The sequence below is a fragment of the Bos grunniens genome, chromosome 11 (genome assembly GCF_055505025.1).
Source record: "Bos grunniens cultivar Pamir isolate PY7600 chromosome 11, Bosgru_T2T1.0, whole genome shotgun sequence".
NCBI lineage: Eukaryota > Metazoa > Chordata > Mammalia > Artiodactyla > Bovidae > Bos > Bos grunniens.
The window spans coordinates 14,538,060-14,557,043 of NC_141175.1; the positions used below are offsets into that span (position 1 = coordinate 14,538,060).

General features: G+C 42.6%; 1 protein-coding gene across 1 annotated transcript; it reads left to right on the forward strand.

Annotated features, from left to right (window-relative positions):
• The first annotated feature begins 1,553 nt into the window (after positions 1-1,553).
• LOC147362633 (olfactory receptor 1L8-like) lies at positions 1,554-2,517 on the forward strand. The gene has a single exon (XM_086323375.1). It carries the CDS (start codon positions 1,570-1,572, stop codon positions 2,515-2,517), a length of 948 nt encoding a protein of 315 aa, XP_086179501.1. The 5' UTR covers positions 1,554-1,569.
• The last annotated feature ends 16,467 nt before the right edge of the window (positions 2,518-18,984 follow it).

The following is an 18,984-nucleotide window of genomic DNA, read 5'->3' on the forward strand; positions in this document are numbered from 1 at the left end:
ATTCTGCTTTCTCTACCTGCTCTCTACTCCCTCTCCAGGGACACATTCCCCTAAGAGATCATCACACCTCAACTCCCTCAGCCTAACAAGTGCCCCAGAGGCAAGTAGAGCAGGCTTCAGACTCATGAGAAGCTGGCTGGGCTTCCTCAATCAGGAGCGCCCTCCCACTTGAGTCAGAGCATCTCTGCCTTCTGAGATCTGGAGCTGGGAGAGCAGCAGTGAGCCCAGGTGTTGAGGTCAGGGAAGGGAAACGTGTTATCCTTTTGGAGAAGCAGATCAACTCCTCCTCCATCCCTGCTTCTCTCCTTGTCACTCAGTCCAGAAGCTCATGGGAGACACACAAGGAAGCTGAGCTTTGTGTGAAAAGCAGACATGACCTGATGAACAGATGTGGTGCAGATCAGCTTCTGGAGGGGCTGGGAAGGAAGAAAAGCATCTGGACATGGAGGTGAGCTTCAATGCTGGCCACTCACTTGGCTACTTCAACCCAATTTGGCATCTTATTCTTTTCCTCTCCTATACTTTCAAATATCTCATGGATTTGAGACATTATAAGGTCCAAGTAAAAGTTCCATGTGGCACTTGGTTTTAAGTCCTTCCAGTTTGACTTCAAGGTCCTCTATTTCATTTATTTTGAAGGAAAACCCCATCAGTAAAAGGAAAAGGAAAAAAAGACTGTTCTATTCTCAGCCTGATTAACACACCTTGTGCTTTTAGAATATTCTTCCTGATTCTCAGCTCCAAAACCTTTATCCTTTCTTTTAGTCACCAGCATGGGTGTTCCTCACATCTACAACCTGCAGCATCTGATCCAACTAATTCACCAAATTCCCACTAACATTTGTATTCCTCATTTCCCAGATCGCACAGTCTGAGGACGATAGCATCCCATGAGCAAATGAGAATGAAGTTCTCATTCTGTGCCCAGACAAGAGGAAAAACACAGTTGAACTGCATTCAGCATTTCTCTTAGATTTCCCTGTTGGTTGTTTTGACAAGCCCTTATTTGTTTCTCATACATATAAAGTTAAAGTCTAGTTATAACAACTGAATTTGATGAAGAATGATGGTTCTGTGACTTCCCTGTCAAAAATATTTCCATCCCAACTTCCCAGTCACCTTCATCTGTTATACTGCTCTATTTTTTAAAATAAATCTCTCCCCACCTGATATCATATTATATATTCTACTTGTTAATGACCAAAACTGCAATATGAACTACAGAAGGACAAATATTTCTTGCTTTATTACTATGTTTCCAGAGGGGAAACAGTGCTTTTCCCAGAAAAGAAACTAAGGAACTTGAATCAGAGAGGTTCACCTGTGATGATTTTTAAAGGAGAACTCTTCTTTTGTCCCTCCAGCTTGCAACATAAGGCACTTATGATGCCCATGGATTTGCGAAGGGAGGATCACATCAAGGACCAGGAGATTGGCAAGCTTTCCCTGCACAGTTCTTAATGCTGACCAAATAGAGGAAACAAAGACTTGCTGGGTATCATGACTTGGGCTATGGGATCAGAGCATAATAAATAACAAAATGTCTTGGGTATAACTAGACCCAAATCAATGGAAAGACTCAACCAAACCAGCAGTGTCACTGAGTTCATCCTCCTGGGACTGTCCTCCCGGCCTGAGGACCAGAAGCCACTCTTTATTCTCTTCCTCATCATATACCTGGTCACCATAACAGGGAACCTGCTCATCATCCTGGCCATCCACTCTCACCCCCAACTGCACACCCCCATGTATTTCTTCCTGAGTGTCCTGTCTTTCACTGACATTTGGTATACAACAACCATTGTCCCCAAGATGCTAGTCGACTTCCTGTTGGAGAAGAAGACCATCTCCTATGCTGGATGTTTGACCCAGATGTATTTTATATATGCCTTGGGCAACATTGACAGCTGTCTTCTTGTAGCCATGGCCTATGACCGCTATGTGGCCATCTGTGATCCCTTCCACTATGTCACCATCATGAGCCACCAACGCTGTGTCCTGATGGTGGCCTTCTCCTGCTCATTGCCTCATTTCCACTCACTCCTACACATACTTCTGTTGAATCAGCTCACCTTCTGTGACTCCAATATTATCCATCATTTTCTCTGTGACCTCAGCCCTCTGATAAAATTGTCTTGCTCCCCTACATTTGTCAATGAAATTGTGTTGATGACAGAAGCATCTGCTTTTCTGGTGACCCCCTTTCTATGCATTGTTTTCTCTTATATACGAATCCTCGTTGTGGTTCTTAAAATTCCCTCAGCTGCAGGAAAACGCAAAGCCTTCTCCACATGTGGTTCGCACCTCACTGTGGTAACACTCTTTTATGGAAGCATCTTCTATGTCTATTTACAGCCTGTGTCCACCTACACTGTCAGGGACCACATGGCAACAATTGTTCACACGATTTTATCTTCCATGCTCAATCCTTTTATCTACAGCCTAAGAAACAAAGACCTGAAACAGGGTCTGAGGAAGCTGGTGGGCAGGAGGGGTCTCCAGGCAGCAACCTCTTGATGAACACACATGCGAAATCTGCTCCACTGGAATCTGGTTTCTGTGGTTCTTGGGAAACAATCAAGCTGCTGGGGGTTAGCATTTTCAACCCATGGGAGACAAGGCTATTGTGGACACTTAACATCCATTGATGATGGTCCATCAATTGGTTCTGCCTCTGGCTACAATCATGATACTCTTAGAGTGGATGGCCAGTGGATGACCACTCCTCTCTCATAGAACACTCCTCTCTCATATGAAGATTCATCACTTTCCTGTCTTCCAAATGTTGCTTTAAATTAAGCCTTTTCCCACAGGTATTTCCTGAACAGATTTCTCTTTTGTTGAGAATTATCCTCAAAAATCTTTCACATTTCTGTATATTGCTAAAAATAATTACTTAATTTATAGCTGTTGAATGTCCTTGAAAATGTTTGAAAGAGGAAAGAATGAATAGATAGAAGGAAGAAGAGGAGAAGGTGTACCTTTCAGCTAATTTCCACAATCTGAAAATTTTTTATAGTTCCTTATTTGTCTTTTTAAAAATTTTTTCTTGCTTAAAAATTGTTTTCATTATGATTCTTTTCTTATCTACCCTTCCTTTATTATGTTGTTATGGCTTTATTTCTTTTCAAATCCTTCTTATTTTTTTCAGTTCAATTCAGTTCAGTCACTCAGTTATGTCCTTTGCGACCCCGTGGACTGCAGTATGCCAGGCTTCCCCATCCATCACCAACTCCTGGAGCTTGCTCAAACTCATTTCCTTTGAGTCAGTGATGCCCTCCAACCATCTCATTGTCTGTCATCCCATTCTCCTCCCACCTTCAATCTTTCCCAGCATCAGCGTCTTTTCCAATGAGTTTTTTTCCAATTTTTTTTTAACCAAACAATAAAAAATGTTAATGGACAGAAAGAACAAATGCAACAATGATAATGTGAAAATTATGCATTCCACAGTGGGGATTTTGGAAACTTTGTTCCCTCCATCTATCCATAAAGCTGTGTGTATAAAAATATGTGATTTAATATTTTATTCTAGAAATTCTCACTCTTAAAAGTCTGACTTATAAAAATATTATCATAAATGTATATACAATATTGAGGCTTTTTTTAATGAGTCTCAGTTTAAGAGATAAAAACTGGCAAAAACCTAAAATCCTAATAACAGGAAACAGAATAATTATGATCAATTACATAGAATGTAACCATATGCAACAAATTGAAAGAATCAAACAGATCTCTATTACTTCTTTAAAAATAAATTAAGTAAAAAAATAAAGCTGTAGAACAAACTGTAAAAGCATTATTCCATTATGCTTTAAAAAATTATATGAACATGGGACTTCCACGGCAGTCCAGCGGTTGGGACTCCATGATTCCACTGCAGGTGGCTCGGGTTTAATCCCTGGTTGGGGAAAGAAGATCCTACGTGCTGCAGAGAATAGGCAAAAAGTAATAACTATTATATGAATATGTATGTGTGTATAGTCACTGCAGTAAGAATGGAGGAGCGGAGGGAGACAGAGAGAGAGAGAATTTCCACTTCTTGATTCACATTGGTAATGTCTGAATTTTTTCAAATAAATATTTGTAGCTTGTGGAATTTAAGACTACTAATCAATCAGATGACCAATGCAATGGTGAAAGACATTCTTTGCAAGATTCAGCTGAAGGGAAACTTTCTAGGTGTTGCAATTAGAAAAACATCATTGTTTGGCTCTTAGACTTGAATGATCATTTGATAGGATACAGCATTCTCAGTACCAAAACTATTGAAACTTTGAGGACATATCTCACTGTTGTACTGCCATCAGGTGTTTTTGGTGAGAAGCAAGAGGCCATTCTAATGTGTCCTTCATGATCTTCTCACCTAAGCACAGTCTACACCCTACATCCAATGTGACCATGTTGCCTCTACTTAGACCTTATGAGTGCAGACCTTAATTTCACTTATTTACTCAAAGCCTAGGCAAAGAATCTCAGTTATTGTCCATGGAAACAGACAAACCAATTCTAAAATTTGAACAGAACTTTGCCAACAAAGGTCCATCTAGTCAAGGCTATGGTTTTTCCAGTAGTCATGTATGGATGTGAGAGTTGGACTGTGAAGAAAGCTGAGCACAGAAGAATTGATGCTTTTGAACTGTGGTGTTGGAGAAGACTCTTGAGAGTCCCTTGGACTGCAAGGCGATCCAACCAGTCCATCCTAAAGGAGATCAGTCCTGGGTGTTCATTGGAAGGACTGATGTTGAAGCTGAAACGCCAATGCTTTGGCCACCTAATGCAAAGAGCTGACTTATTTGAAAAGACCCTAATGCTGGGAAAGATTGAGGGCAGGAGGAGAAGGGGACGAGAGAGGATGAGATGGTTGGATGGACATGGGTTTGGGTGGACTCTGGGAGTTGGTGATGGACAGGGAGGCCTGGCGTGCTGCGGTTCATGGGATCGCAAAGAGTCGGACACGAACTGAGCAACTGAACTGAACTGAACTGAAAATGACCTTGAACACTCAAGGCAATCTTGAAAAAAATCACAGACTTAGAGGACACACATTACCAAACCAACTACAAAGTTAAAGTGATTTGTATGCATATTTTTATAAGACCCTATAAATAGATCAATGTAACAGAATAGAGAATATCAGGGCTTCACTGATAGCTCAGTTGGTAAGAATCCGCCTGCAATGCAAGAGACCCCGGTTTGATTCCTGAGTTGGGAAGATCCGCTGGAGAAGGGATAGGCTACTCACTGGAGTATTCTTTCGCTTTCCTTGTGTCTCAGCTGGTAAAGAATCTGCCTGCAATGCGGCAGACCTGGGTTCGATCCCTGGGTTGGGAAGATCCCCTGGAGAAGGGAAAGGCTACCCACTCCGGTGTTCTGGTCTGGAGAATTCCATGGATTGTAGAGTCCATGGGGTCACAGAGAGTCAGACACGACTGAGCGGCTCACTATACTATAACAAAATAGAGAACTCAGAAATAAATCTTTATTTACACAATCATTTCATTGTTGGCAGAGTGCCAGTGCCATTTAATGTGGAGAAGAGGAGGCGTAGAGTAACTGGATGTGCAGGCAGGAAACAGTTAAACCTGGACCCCTTACTCTATACCACACACAAAAATTAATTCAGATGGGCTCGTAGACCTAAATGCAAGGAATAAAATTATAAAATTTCTTGAAGAAAAGAGAAAACTATATTTTTAAAATATTTGTGATCTTTAGATGAGTGGAGAGTTCTTGGTCAAGAAACAAAAAGGACTAACCACACCAAAAAATTATTAAATTGGATTTATTATTTTAAATTTTTTTATCAAAAGACACCTTAAGAAAATGAAAAAGGAAAAAATATTCACAACTCACGTACCTGACTAGAGACATACCAGAATATACAGAGAACTCACGTGAATCATAAGTAGACACATACTCAGTTTGTTCAGATGGCCACAAACGTGAACAGTCATTTTACAATAAAAGATATTCTAATGGCTGATACCATATATGAAAAGACATGCTGCTAAATGCCTCTAGAGGGCAGTATAGCTGAGCCATTGATGCCAAACAAACTCAATCAGGTTTGACAGATACTAATTGGGAAAAACGGGAGGACTATGAGTGCTGAAAGAGATCACATAATGGGAAATAAATAGCAGGAAAGGTAGTTTCATAAGAAACTGTCTCACAGAAAGACAGTAATATTCTCATACATGGTACTGAGTCAGGGCCAAAACAAGATGCTCCGGGATTTATTCTCTACTGAAAAGAATTGGACCTAGGTCACATTACAACAATTTACTGAGACCTTATGTATACAATTGGAGAGAAGACATTAATGACTTCCTTGATGACCTGCTTTGTTGTTGTCGTTTAGTTGCTCAGTTGTGTCGGACTCTTTTTGACCTCAGGGACTGTAGTCCCCAGACCCCTCTGTCCATGGGACTTCCCAGGCAAGAATACTGGAATGGGTTGCCATTTCCATTTCCAAGGAGTCATCCTGACTGACCCAGGGATCAAACATTATATTTCTGTAATCAGAATAAGTGAAGTTGCTCAGTCGTGTCTGACTTTTTGCAACCCTATGAACAGTAGCCTACCAGGCTTCTTTGTCCATGGGATGTTCCAGGCAAGAATACTGGAGTGGGTTGCCATTCCCTTCTCCAGGAAATCTTCCCGACCCAGGGATCAAACCCGGGTTTCCCGTATTGCAGGCAGACACTTTACCCTCTGAGCCACCAGGGAAACACTGGTTAAAGCAGATACCTGAGTGTAAATGAGACACGTTGCCATCTTCTGCAAATTGAATATTCTCTTTTAACTGTCCCAGATATGATTGTGGATGGAAGACTATGCTGGCAAAAATTCAAGGATCACAGTGATGTCTAAGAGTGGAAAGTTGACATGACAGAGTTGTCACACATCAATTATTTCACTCTGGAACTTCAAAAAAAAAGAACAATTTGGGGGAAGGCTTTGAGTTATTTGAACTAAATCACATTTAAGTGAAGATGCTCACCTGACAATCTCCTTAGGAACTCAACACCATTTTGGTGCATGTGTGTGTGTGTGTGTGCATGCTAAGTCACTTCAGTCGTGTCTGACTCTTTGCAACCCCATGGACTGTAGCCCTCCAGGCTCCTCTGTCCATGGGATTCTCCAGTCAAGAGTACTGGAGTGGGTGGCCATGCCCTTCTCCAGGGATCTTCCCAACCCAGAGATTGAACCTGTGTCTCTTACAGCTGCCTGTATCAGTAAGCAGGTTCTTTACCACTAGTGCCACCTGGGAAGCCCTTTAGTGTGTGTAGTGTACTTGAATTAGTTTCATGCCATGAATACTATGGCAACAATATTTGTGATCATATAACATCAGCCCAGAGAACGAAGAGGGACTTAGGAAGTTGGGAACTTGGTTAAGTGTGTTGACTTAAGTAGAAACACTTTGGGGACTCACCATTATAGTCTGTTGGTCACTAGAGGGAGTCCTCTCCAGAAAACTGGCTAACTTGGCAGTTGGCTCAGAAATATGATGAAGCAATATTTAAATAGACCATGCATTTGCTAAACTGAATCTGTATCTTGCTTGTTCATAACCGTGGGAAAGAACACATACCCTCAGGCAAGAAGGAACAACTGCCGTTTGATAGCAATAGCATCTGATATATTTAAACAGTAGTGGTTAGCTGTGCTACAGGCTTAGGCAAGAAGAGGTTTATTTGTGGGAATACTATGAACAGGATGAACCGAGGCAAGATTTTACTGGTAAACCTGACATTTGCTGAATCTCCATCAGAGCCGCAGTGTTAAAAAGTGTAATTGGCTCTTTATGATACAATTGGTAGAGTTTGAACAGGTTATAGATCAACTTTGGGATATCCTTATGAGGGACAGATGGGCAGTGCTCCAAAATGATACCTAGACCCTGAGTGAATATAAAACTTGTTCTTTGGTGGATGAAATATAAGTATGCCTAAAGACCAGATGCAACCTAGAGTTTACTGAGCCATGACTTTTAGAAATTATACCAGTTATGAGAAATAAAAGATATATGAGCAAACATTATTTTTCCAGGAAAGTTTAAAAAATTGGCCTTGTTATAGCAACCAATGTATATTATATGTATGTGCAAATGATTTATTCTCTCTGCCACAGCTACACAGCATAGTCAAGAATTTTAGACTAAGTTATAAAAATAAATGAAAATGGAAGAAACATAGATATGAAATGGTTGCAGAGAGGTGGCCAAGGTGGCAGAGAAGGCAAACCCTGAACGCACCTTTTCCCATGGACACACTAAAATTACAACTACTTATAGAGCAAATGGGCTTCCCAGGTAGCACAGCGGTAAATAATCCTACTACAAATGCAGGAGATGCAAGAGTCATGGGCTCGATTCCTGGGACTGAGAAAAACCTGGAGGAGGAACCGGCAACCCATTCAAGTATTCTTGCCTGGGAAATCCCATGGACAGAGGAGCCTGGCATGCTACAGTCCATGGGGTTGCAAATAATTGGACACAATTTAGCAATTGAGCCCACAGAGCAAATATCTATGAGAATGACCTGAAGATTAGCAGAAAAGATTTATCACAACTAAAGACGTAAAGGAGGAACCACAATGAGACAGGTAGAAAGGGTGGAGATGCAGTGCAGTTAGGACCGATACAGCCAGGTCGTGTATGGGTGCATGCTAAGTCGCTTCACTTGTGTCCAACTCTGTGCAACCCTATGGACTGTAGCCCTCCAGGCTCCTCTGTCCATGGGATTCTCCAGGCAATAATATGGGGGTAGATTACCAAGCCCTCCTCCAGGGGATCTTCCGGACCCAGGGATCGAACTGGCATCTTTTATGTCTCCTGCTTTAGCAGATGGGTTCTTTACCACTAGTGCCACCCATGTCAGCAATCTGCAAATTAGAGGAACACCACAGTTGCTGAGATCATCCCCCAAGAGCAAGGTGTCTGCGCTTCACAGCAGGCTGCCCAGCAGGAGGTCCTGCACTAGGAGGATGGGCTCCTAGAAGATGCAGCTTTGAAAACCAGCAGGACTACATTTAGAAGAGCTAGACTGCTATTAATACTAAAAAGAGAGATTCTACTCTTAATGAGCATCCACAAAATCTCACATGATGCAAATCCAGTACAAAGGAAGTGGTTTGAAAGTGGCCTGGTTCAGATCCGCATTGATCTTGGAGTGACTTCTAGAGAGGCAAGGGACAACCAGGACTCCCCTTAGGGATGGAGATGATAGTGGCAGCCATTTTTGAGCTTGTACTGGCAAATGCCATTTTGGAATTCTCCTTCAATTAGTGCCCAGTACTTGGCTGCACACACTAAAGGCCAGACCAGTCCCAAGCCCCACCCTCCCCCAGGCCCAATCCATGTCAGGCAGATAGCTGCACAGAAACTTCAGCCCCATCCACCAGCAGGCAGGCACCAGCCCCTAGCCCCTGGCTACAGTCAACTGTGCAAGAAGGCTATCCCACCCTCCAGTGGGTCCACAGCCATCACATAAGTGAATCACAGTTACACAGACAAGCAGCAATCATCCCAGGGATGCAAGGATGGTTTAATACCCACAAATTTGTTAAACTGACTCATCTCATTAACAAAATGAAGAATAAAAACCAATCATCTCAATATATGAATAAAAAGTATTGACAAATTTCCACATCTGTTTTTAATTTTAAAAAACTCTAAGGTTTCCTTGGCAGCTCAGTGGTAAAGAATCCACCTGCCAATGCAGGAGACACGAGTTCAATCCCTGATTCAGGAAGATTGCACATGCCGTGTGCCACAACTATTGGACATTCATTCTAGAGCCTGGGAGCTGTAACTACTGAGGCCTATTCCTGAAGCCCGCATGCCCTAGAGCCCATGTTCCACAACGAGAGAAACGATGGCAATGCGAAGCCTGTGCATGCACAGTAACGAAAGAGTAGCCCCACTTGCACAACTAGAGAAAAGCCCAGGGAAGCTATGAAGACCTAGCATAGCCAAAAATAAGATAAATTAAAAAAATAAATCTCAAGTAAGTCAGTATTAAGAGGACATCACATCAGATCAGATCAGATCAGTCATTCAGTCGTGTCTGACTCTTTGCGATCCCATGAATCGCAGCACGCCAGGCCTCCCTGTCCATCACCAACTCCTGGAGTTCACTCAGACTCACGTCCATCGAGTCAGTGATGCCATCCAGCCATCTCATCCTCTGTCATCCCCTTCTCCTCCTGCCCCCAATCCCTCCCAGCATCAGAGTCTTTTCCAATGAGTCAACTCTTTGCATGAGGTGGCCAAAGTATTGGAGTTTCAGCTTTAGCATCATTCCTTCCAAAGAAACCCCAGGGCTGATCTCCTTCAGAATGAACTGGTTGGATCTCCTTGCAGTCCAAGGGACTCTCAAGAGTCTTCTCTAACACCACAGTTCAAAAGCATCAATTCTTCAGCGCTCAGCCTTCTTCATAGTCCAACTCTCACCTCAACATATTAAAGGCCATATAGAGCAAACCCACAGCCAGTATAATACTCAATGATGAAAAGCTGAAGGCATTTCCTTCAAGACCAGGAACAAGACAAGGAGGCCCACTCTTGCCACTTTTAGTCAGCATAATATTGGAAGTTTTAGCCACAGCAGTCAGAAGAGAAAAAAATAAAATAAAATGAATCCAGATTAAAAAGGAAAAAATTTGTAGATGACATAATGGTATATATAGAAAATCCTAAAGATACTGTCAAAAAACTATTAGAATTAATAAATGAATTCATTAAAGTTGCAAAATACAACATTATGTACAGAAATTTGTTACATTTTCATACACTAAAAATGAAGTATCAGAAAGAGAAATTAAGAAAATAATCCTATTTATAATTGTATCAAAAAGAATAAAATATCTAGGAATAAATCAAATCAAATAGTTAAAAGACTTATATTCTGAAAACTGTAAAACACTTATGAAAGAAATTGAAGACAACATAAATAAATGGGAAGATGTACCATGCATATGGATTGCAAGAACTGATATTGTTACAATGACCATACTACCCGGGACAATCTTCAGATCCAATGCAATCTCTTATCAAAATACCACAGGCCTTTTTCACAGAACTAGAATAAAAGGTTTTAAAATTTGTTCAGAGACACAAAAGATTCTGAATAGCGAAAGCCATGTTGAAAAAGAAGAACAAAACTATAGGTAACACACTCTCCTATTTTAAATTATACTGCAGTGCAACAGTAATCAAAATAGTATGGTACTCACACAAAAATTATTCAGTGGGGCAGAACAGAAGCCCAGAATTAAAGCCACACTTACATGGACAATTAATCTATGACAAAGGAGGCCATGGGGAAGGGGGACTTCTGAGATGCTAGTAAGAGTTCAGCCGTGGTTAAGTCCATGTTTTCATCTTGTGATTACTCAAATCTCTTGGGACTTGTATAATTTTCTATATATGTATCACACTTCCACAAAATGTTTTTAAATCAATCCGTAAACTATGTATAAACCGATAAATTATTTTGCAAGTATTGAAATGATTTGATAAGCTATTGGCTTTCAGCTTTTAATGATTTATTTTTGTGAAGCAATTCTATAAGATTTGGCAGAGTTCAGCAAATGTTTTGTGTAAAGCCCCAGATAGTAAATGCTTTGCGGGCCATACAATCTCAGTCATAGCTATTCAATTCCCTGTCATAGTGCAGAAACAGTCATGGACGATATGTTAGTGGATGAGTGTATTATGTTCAATAAAACTTTTTATTTAAATAATGTAAGTATTATATAACAAAAATGGGTGGTGGACCTGTTTTCATAGCAGGCCATAGTTTATGGACCCTTGATGTTTACAGTTTAGTTTTAGACACTAAATAGAACTCTATTTTTTTAATTTATAAATTAGTTTACATTAGTACGGAGGGAAGTGGAAGTGTTAGTCTCGCAGTCATGTCCTACTTGTGACCCCATGGACTGTAGCTGGGCTTCTCTGTCCATGGCACTCTCCAGGCAAGAATACTGGAATGGGTAACCATTCCCTTCTCCAGGGGATCTTCTCAACCCAGGGATCAAACCCGGGTCTCCCACATTGCAGGCAGATTCTTTACCATCTGAGCCACATTAGTATGCCAGTTGGTCAACATTCTTAACATCAGTGTTGTCTATAGGAACTGAAACAATACTCTGTGGGAGAAAGAAGTCACGGGACAATATAAACAGCATAGTTTCATTTGTGCTTCTACTTTGTATACAAATGGAAGAGCTCTTTGGAACTGGGAGGTGAAGACTTTCACTTTTACTAACTAAACATCTGAATTATTTTAATATTTGGCAATGAGCATACACTACTTCTGAAATTTAAGCATGGAACTACAGAAGGGAAGTTCCAGGCTTAAACGATGGTGACCCTGCTCTCTGGCATGAAAAATTAGTGGCCTTGAGTATTGTGTTAGAACAGACACCAGATTTCTCTTCTATGGGATGCTTGGATATATCAGGGGAACTTTACGGACGCACTTCCAAGCAAAAGTAAGTTAGCCTCCTAAGCAGGTAAGAGTGTATTGTCCCGTTCCACAGGATACCGGTATCATTAACCAGAATGAGCAAAGGCCCCATCCTCATTCTGCTAAGTCGCTTCAGTTGTGTCTAACTCTGTGCAACCCTATGGACTGTAGCCAGCCTGGCTCTTCTGTCCATGGAATTTTCCAGTCAAGAATACTGGAGTGGGTTGCCATTTCCTTCTCCAGGGGATCTTCCCGACAACTCCTCAATCTCCCCAGCAAGATCTCAGCCATATCCTTTCATGACTGACGTGTGCTCTAAGGCCATGTGCATGGGCGTGCCAAGTCATTTCAGTCGTGTCTGACTCTTTGTGACCCTATGGACTGTAGCCCACCAGGCTCTTCTGTCTATGGGATTCTCCAGGAAAGAAAACTGAAGTGGATTACCATGCCCTCCTCCTGAGGATCTTCCCAACCCAGGAATGGAGCCCATGTCTCTTACATCTCCTGCATTGGCAGGCAGGTTTTTCACCACTAGAACCACCTGGGACAGTGAAAGCTAATTGTCCAACCCTTACTAAACATGCAGGACTTTCTAAGTGGGGCTAGTGGTAAAGAATACACCTACCAGTTCAGGAGATGCAAGAGGTGTTGGATCGAAATCCTGAAGTCGGGACGATCCCCTGGAGTAGGATACGGCAACCCACTCCAGTATTCTTGCCCCAAAATTTCCATGGACAGAGAATCCTGGTGCTATGTAGTTGCAAAGAGTTGGACGTGACTGAACACACTTTCACAGACACTCAGAGGAGTGGCCCTCTGCACACTTGCTAATACAGGACTCATTAACACGATTATTAAAACCTAACAGAGGGACTTCCCTGGTTGTCCAGGGATTAAAAATTCGCCTTGCAATGCAGTGGACCCAGATTTGATTTCTGGTCAGGGAACTGAGGAGCCTGTGTGTGGAAATTAAAGATTCCACATGGTGCAGTGAAAAATGAATATCCCCATGCTGCAACTAAGACCTGGCACAGCTAAATAAATGACAAATACCTAATGGAGATAAGTTATATTCATGGAGGGCTTCAGCCCTCTTACATAGATGGCTCAATCTATTTTGGGCCAAGGATCATTGTGAGCATCTGATGTTAATAATCTACATCATTCCGGGGGAGGAGGGGAAGCACATTTCTACGTACATACAAAAGGCACATGCCATGTCGGAGGGCACATAGTCCTGTGTAGCCCAACTAACAATTTTCTTGGAGAGTCAGAGGCATTTCTAAATTGAGAACCACTTAAGTAAAGACTAATGTTGAAATAAGCCAGACCATCAGAGGGCAGAATACCTGCAAATACTATGGACCCCCTTAGGATCACTGCCGCTAAATTAGATCTTGGCAGATTGCCCCCTAGGTCCCACTGAGGACCTTTAGAAGGATTCAGAAGAATGTTTCCTCTAAGGATCTTGTTGAAAAGGCTTAGCTTTGCATTGCACTGTAATCGCTTCATGAAAATCCATGGGACACAGTTCTCTTAAATCACAGAGCCAGAATTGGTAATGCATGTCCTAAATAATCTACTTGTTTTTATCTCTTAGATACTAAGAATCATTTAAATTATCTTCCCACCTTCTTCACATTGGTCATTAGTAAGTTTAGAGTCAGTTGAACTTCTAACAAAGTTATCAGAACCTCTTTCTGAGTTTGTACATTCGTTTTACACTTGTTCATTCAGTTGTGTCCGATTCTGTGTGACCCCATGGACTGCAGCACGCCAGGCTTGCCTGTCCTTCCCTATTTGCTCAAACTCATGCCCACTGATGCCATCCAACCATCTCATCCTCTGTCGCCCCCTTCTCCTCCTGCCTTTATTCTTTCCCAGCATCAGGGTCTTTCCCAATGAGCAGGCTCTTCGCATTAGGTGGCCAAAGTATTGAACTTCAGCTTCGGCATCAGTCCTTCCAGTGAATATTCAGGGTTGATCTTTTTCTTACACTTTGCTTTTTTTGAAGATTTGTTTATGTGGACCATTTTTAAGGTCTTTTTCAAATTTGTTACCATATTGCTTCTGTTTTATGTTTTGGTTTTTTGGCCACAAGGCACGTGGGATATTAGCTCACAGACTGGGATCGAAACTGCATCCCCTACAGTGGAAGTCTCCACCACTGGACCAACAGGGGAGCTCCATCCTACACTTTTACTTTTTTCCTTCTTGTCCCTCTGTTATTTTTATGTTTTTTCTTGTTGTATCTACCTTTCTAAACAATCCAGTTCTTTTTAGAAGTAAATACAGTGGGAAAAAAATAAAAGAAACAGAAAGAAGAAAAAGGAAAGAGCAAGTGAAAAAAAAGAAAGAAAGAAAAGAGGATTGGGAGGAAGAAATCCAGCCAGACACATACTTGGTTAGTTTCTTTTCTTGTGAACCTGGGGTATTTCAAAGTATGACTTAGTGACCCCAAGATGTAAATGAACAGAAAGTCAGGTCTCTCTCCTGAACAAGACCCCAGCTCCTGTGATATGTAACAGAAGCTCTTGAGGATGCTTCCCAGAATTCAAAGGACCAGGCCTACATCCTCCTCCTTGGCCCGGGAGCCAGAGGTGTTCCCTGGAGACCAATGACTCCACATCAGCTAACAACTGGGAAGAGCTGTTTGGCCGATACTGCAGTTGAAACTGAAATAATTAATGCTAAGAGCCATCCCAATTTATAAATCATATAAAACATTATTGTAACTCCATACTGAAAATTCACTCGGAGGGGCACCTGACATCAAGATGTCTAGAACCCAAAGAAGCTGATGGTACTTCATAAACCAACCTGGAATTCTATCCTACCTTCATCACTTGTCTGTGGATTAGCATTAGCACACACACACACACACACACCACACACTTTTTCATCACCAGAAGTCTACTGTTCTCCCATGTTATTTCATGGCAAGTAGACGGGGAAGCAATGGAAACAGTGACAAAACTTTATTTGGGGGGCCCCAAAATCACTGTGGACAGTGACTGCAACCATAAAATTGAAAGATACTTGCTTCTTGGAAGAAAAACAATGACAAAGCTAGACTGCATATTAAAAAGCAGAGACATTACTTTGCCTCCAAATGTCCAGAGGTATAGTCAAAGCTATGATTTTTTCAGTAGTCGTGTACAGATGTGAGAGCTGAACTATAAAAAAGGCTGAGCGTCAAAGAGTTGGTGCCTTCAATCTGTGGTGCTGGGGAAGACTCTTGAGAGTCCCTTGGACAGAAAGGAGATCAAACCAGTCAAACCTAAAGGAAATCAACCCTGAATATTCATTGGAAGGACTATGCTGAAACTGAAGCTCCAATACTTTGGCCACCTGATGTGAAGAACCGACTCATTGGAAAAGACCCTGATGCTGGGAAAGATTGAGGGCAGGACGAGAAGGAGGTGACAGAGGATGAGACAGTTGGATAATATCATCAACTCAATGGACATGAGTTTGAGCAAACCCCAGGAGATGATGCAGAACAGAGACTCCTGGGATGCTGCAATCCATGGGGTTGCAAATAGTTGGACATGACTGAGCAACTGAACAACAACATATTACTCTATCCCCGATCTTTAAAAAAAAAAAAAAAAAAATCCCTATTTTCCAGAATACCCACCATTGTTCCTCAATCCTAGTGGTCAATAAGTGGGGTGGCTGAGTCACATCTGTGAGACATGACCGTGAATCCAAGGAGGCTCTGGGAATATTCTCAGCACTAAGCGGGAGGCACCTGACATTCTCCATCTCCCTTGGGCAGAGTTCCCTGGGGTCTAGCAGGAAGAGAGAACACCTTCTCCCTCAGAGATAAGGAGCTCCAAAGAGGCCAGGCCAAAGATGCTAAACTATTATGGGCTGGGAGGATCCTCAGCTCAATGATTCTGGGGAGCTCTGTCTTATGAAAAGAGGAGTCAGGATGGAGCTGGGCACCAGAGGTGGGGAAAGAGAAAGGATTTGAAACAGCGTCGGGAAACCCATCACTCTTATTGACCACATTCTCAGTGGTTTCCTTTAACAGGGGTTGGGGAGGAGGGTAAGGAGGCTGGGACCTTCAGCTGAAGTGTGGGTTCTGAATACACTTGCCAACATGGCATGGAAAAGGCTTCCACATCTGGAGAGACAGCTGTGGGAGAGAAAACTTCTGGACTCAGGAAACAATCAGGACTAAACAATCCACACTGAGCGGGCACGCCTTCTTCCCTGCCCGCCATCTGAAATCGGTGAGTCCCAAAGTGGCCATGAATCAAACCTTGTCAAAAAACTTGAATGTTTTGATGTCAGTGAATCAGGAAAATGTTATCCTTGTGTTATTGTCAAAATTAACCAAATGAAATCGAGTGTTATCTATGTGTACACAAAGGAATGAGTGACCACTGTGAGTAAGCCTCTGGTTTTCATATGTGTGGTTACCTAATTGCAGACCAGGCAGACTTCCAACATTTAACCATGACTGGTTGCTTACTTGATCAAATGTTTTTCTCTGCCTCGTAGTATAAGTAGCTAACTTTGGGGGTGGAGGTGCTGACGTTAGGTGCTGTGCTTTGACGTTAGTTCACTGAGTCCTCTATGAGATAGGGCCTCCCATTATCCCCATTTTAAGGGTGGAGAAACTGTGTCCCAGAGAGGTTAAGTAACTTGCCCTAGACCATTTGCCTGATGATGACAGGACCCCAGACCTAGAAAGTGGGCCAGAGCCCGAGCTCTTAGCCTCTCTGCATCCATAACAGGCAGAGCATAACCTAGACGCTTCAGGGAGAAGCCAAGTTGCCTGGGTTCCAGTCCTTGTTCTAACAATCAAAATATCATGATAATAAGGTCCTCCCACCCCCCATGCCTTCATTTCCCCCTTCTTTAAGACAAGCAAATTGGACTACAGTCTTCTCTGGTGGCTCAGTGATAAAGAACCCACCTGCCAATGCAAGAGATGCAGGTTCGATCCCTGGGTCAGGAAGATCCCCTGGAGAAGGAAATGGAAATCCACTCCAGTATTCTTGCCTGGGAATTCCCATGGACAGAGGGATCACAAAGAGTCAGACAGGATTTGGCAACTGAGCACCCACAAATTAGACTACACGATCTCTAAGAGTTTCTCTGGCTCAGAGCTCCACTGTGTGTGCTTTAAAGTTGAAGCGATGAGAAGTCAAGAGGCACCTTCCAGGAGAGCAGGCTCGAGCTATTCCTGCCTGGACTCTGCCCCAACCGCATGCGGTGAATGAAATGGAATGCTGCTCTTAAGATTGCAACTTGAGATCTGCCACAACTCTTCCTTCCATCTGTTCAAACTCCTAAATGACCATCCAGGCATGCTTTCATTTTACAAATATTTATCAAGGGATTTTTATGTCCCAGGCATGGCGCCAGAGTGGATGGTGTAACGAAGAACCAGACACAATCCTCATTCTTATGCAGCTTAAGTAGGGAAGACAGCCTTGGAAATACTGAGATTCAGTTCCGTGCTATGTGTGCCAAAGGGGCACCTCACCCAGGTGCCCATCCAGGAAGAAGGGCAGGCCAGGCTTCAGAAAGGATGGGGTATCCATTCTGAGTGACCACCAGCCACCAGAGCTAACAAACGGGGTATGGGGAACATTTCAAACAGATGGAACAGTAAATCCCCAAGGCAAGAAGAAGCAAGAAATGCTGGCATGAAAGAGAGTAGAGAGGGAGGCAAAAGATGAGACGCAGAGCCCAGCAGGAGACACATCATAGGATGCACTGTAAGCTCAGGAAAGAGTTGGCCTTTAGTCTGTGGGTAACAGGGAGGCTGGGGGCTTCCCAGTTAGCTCTAGTGGTAAAGAACCTGCCTGTCAATGTCAATGCAGGAGACATAAGAGATGCTGGTCTGATCCCTGAGTCAGGAAGATCCCCTGAAGAAGGAAATGGCAACCCACCCCACTATTCTTCCCTGGAGAATCCTATGGACAGAGGAGCCTGGTGGGCTACAGTTCATAGGGTCGCAAAGAGTTGGACACAACTGAAGCAACTTAGCAACAAGGAGTCTTCTGCAGTAGAAAAGTAACTATTATGGGTTGAAATGTGTCCCCCCCAAAAAAAGATATATTGGAGCCCTAATCCCAAGAGGAGAAGGCAATGGCACCCCACTTCAGTACTCTTGCCTGGAAAATCCCATGGATGGAGGAGCCTGGAAGGCTGCAGTCCATGGGGTTGCTGAGGGTCGGACACAACTGAGCGACTTCACTTTCACTTTTCACTTTCATGCATTGGAGAAGGAAATGGCAACCTACTCCAGTGTTCTTGCCTGGAGAATCCCAGGGACGGGGGAGCCTGATAGGCTGCCGTCTATGGGGTCACACAGAGTCGGACATGACTGAAGTGACTTAGCCTAGCCTAATCCCAAGAACCTCAGATTGTGACCTTATACATAAACAGGATCTTTAAGATTCTTAAATTATTTTTTTAATATTTATGTATTTTTGGCTGCATCTGGTCTTAGTTGCAGCTCATGGGATCTTTATGGCAG

Excerpts from the sequence above, each read along its gene's own strand:
- LOC147362633 (XM_086323375.1), top strand. The coding sequence starts at position 1,570 with ATGGAAAGACTCAACCAAACCAGCAGTGTCACTGAGTTCATCCTCCTG.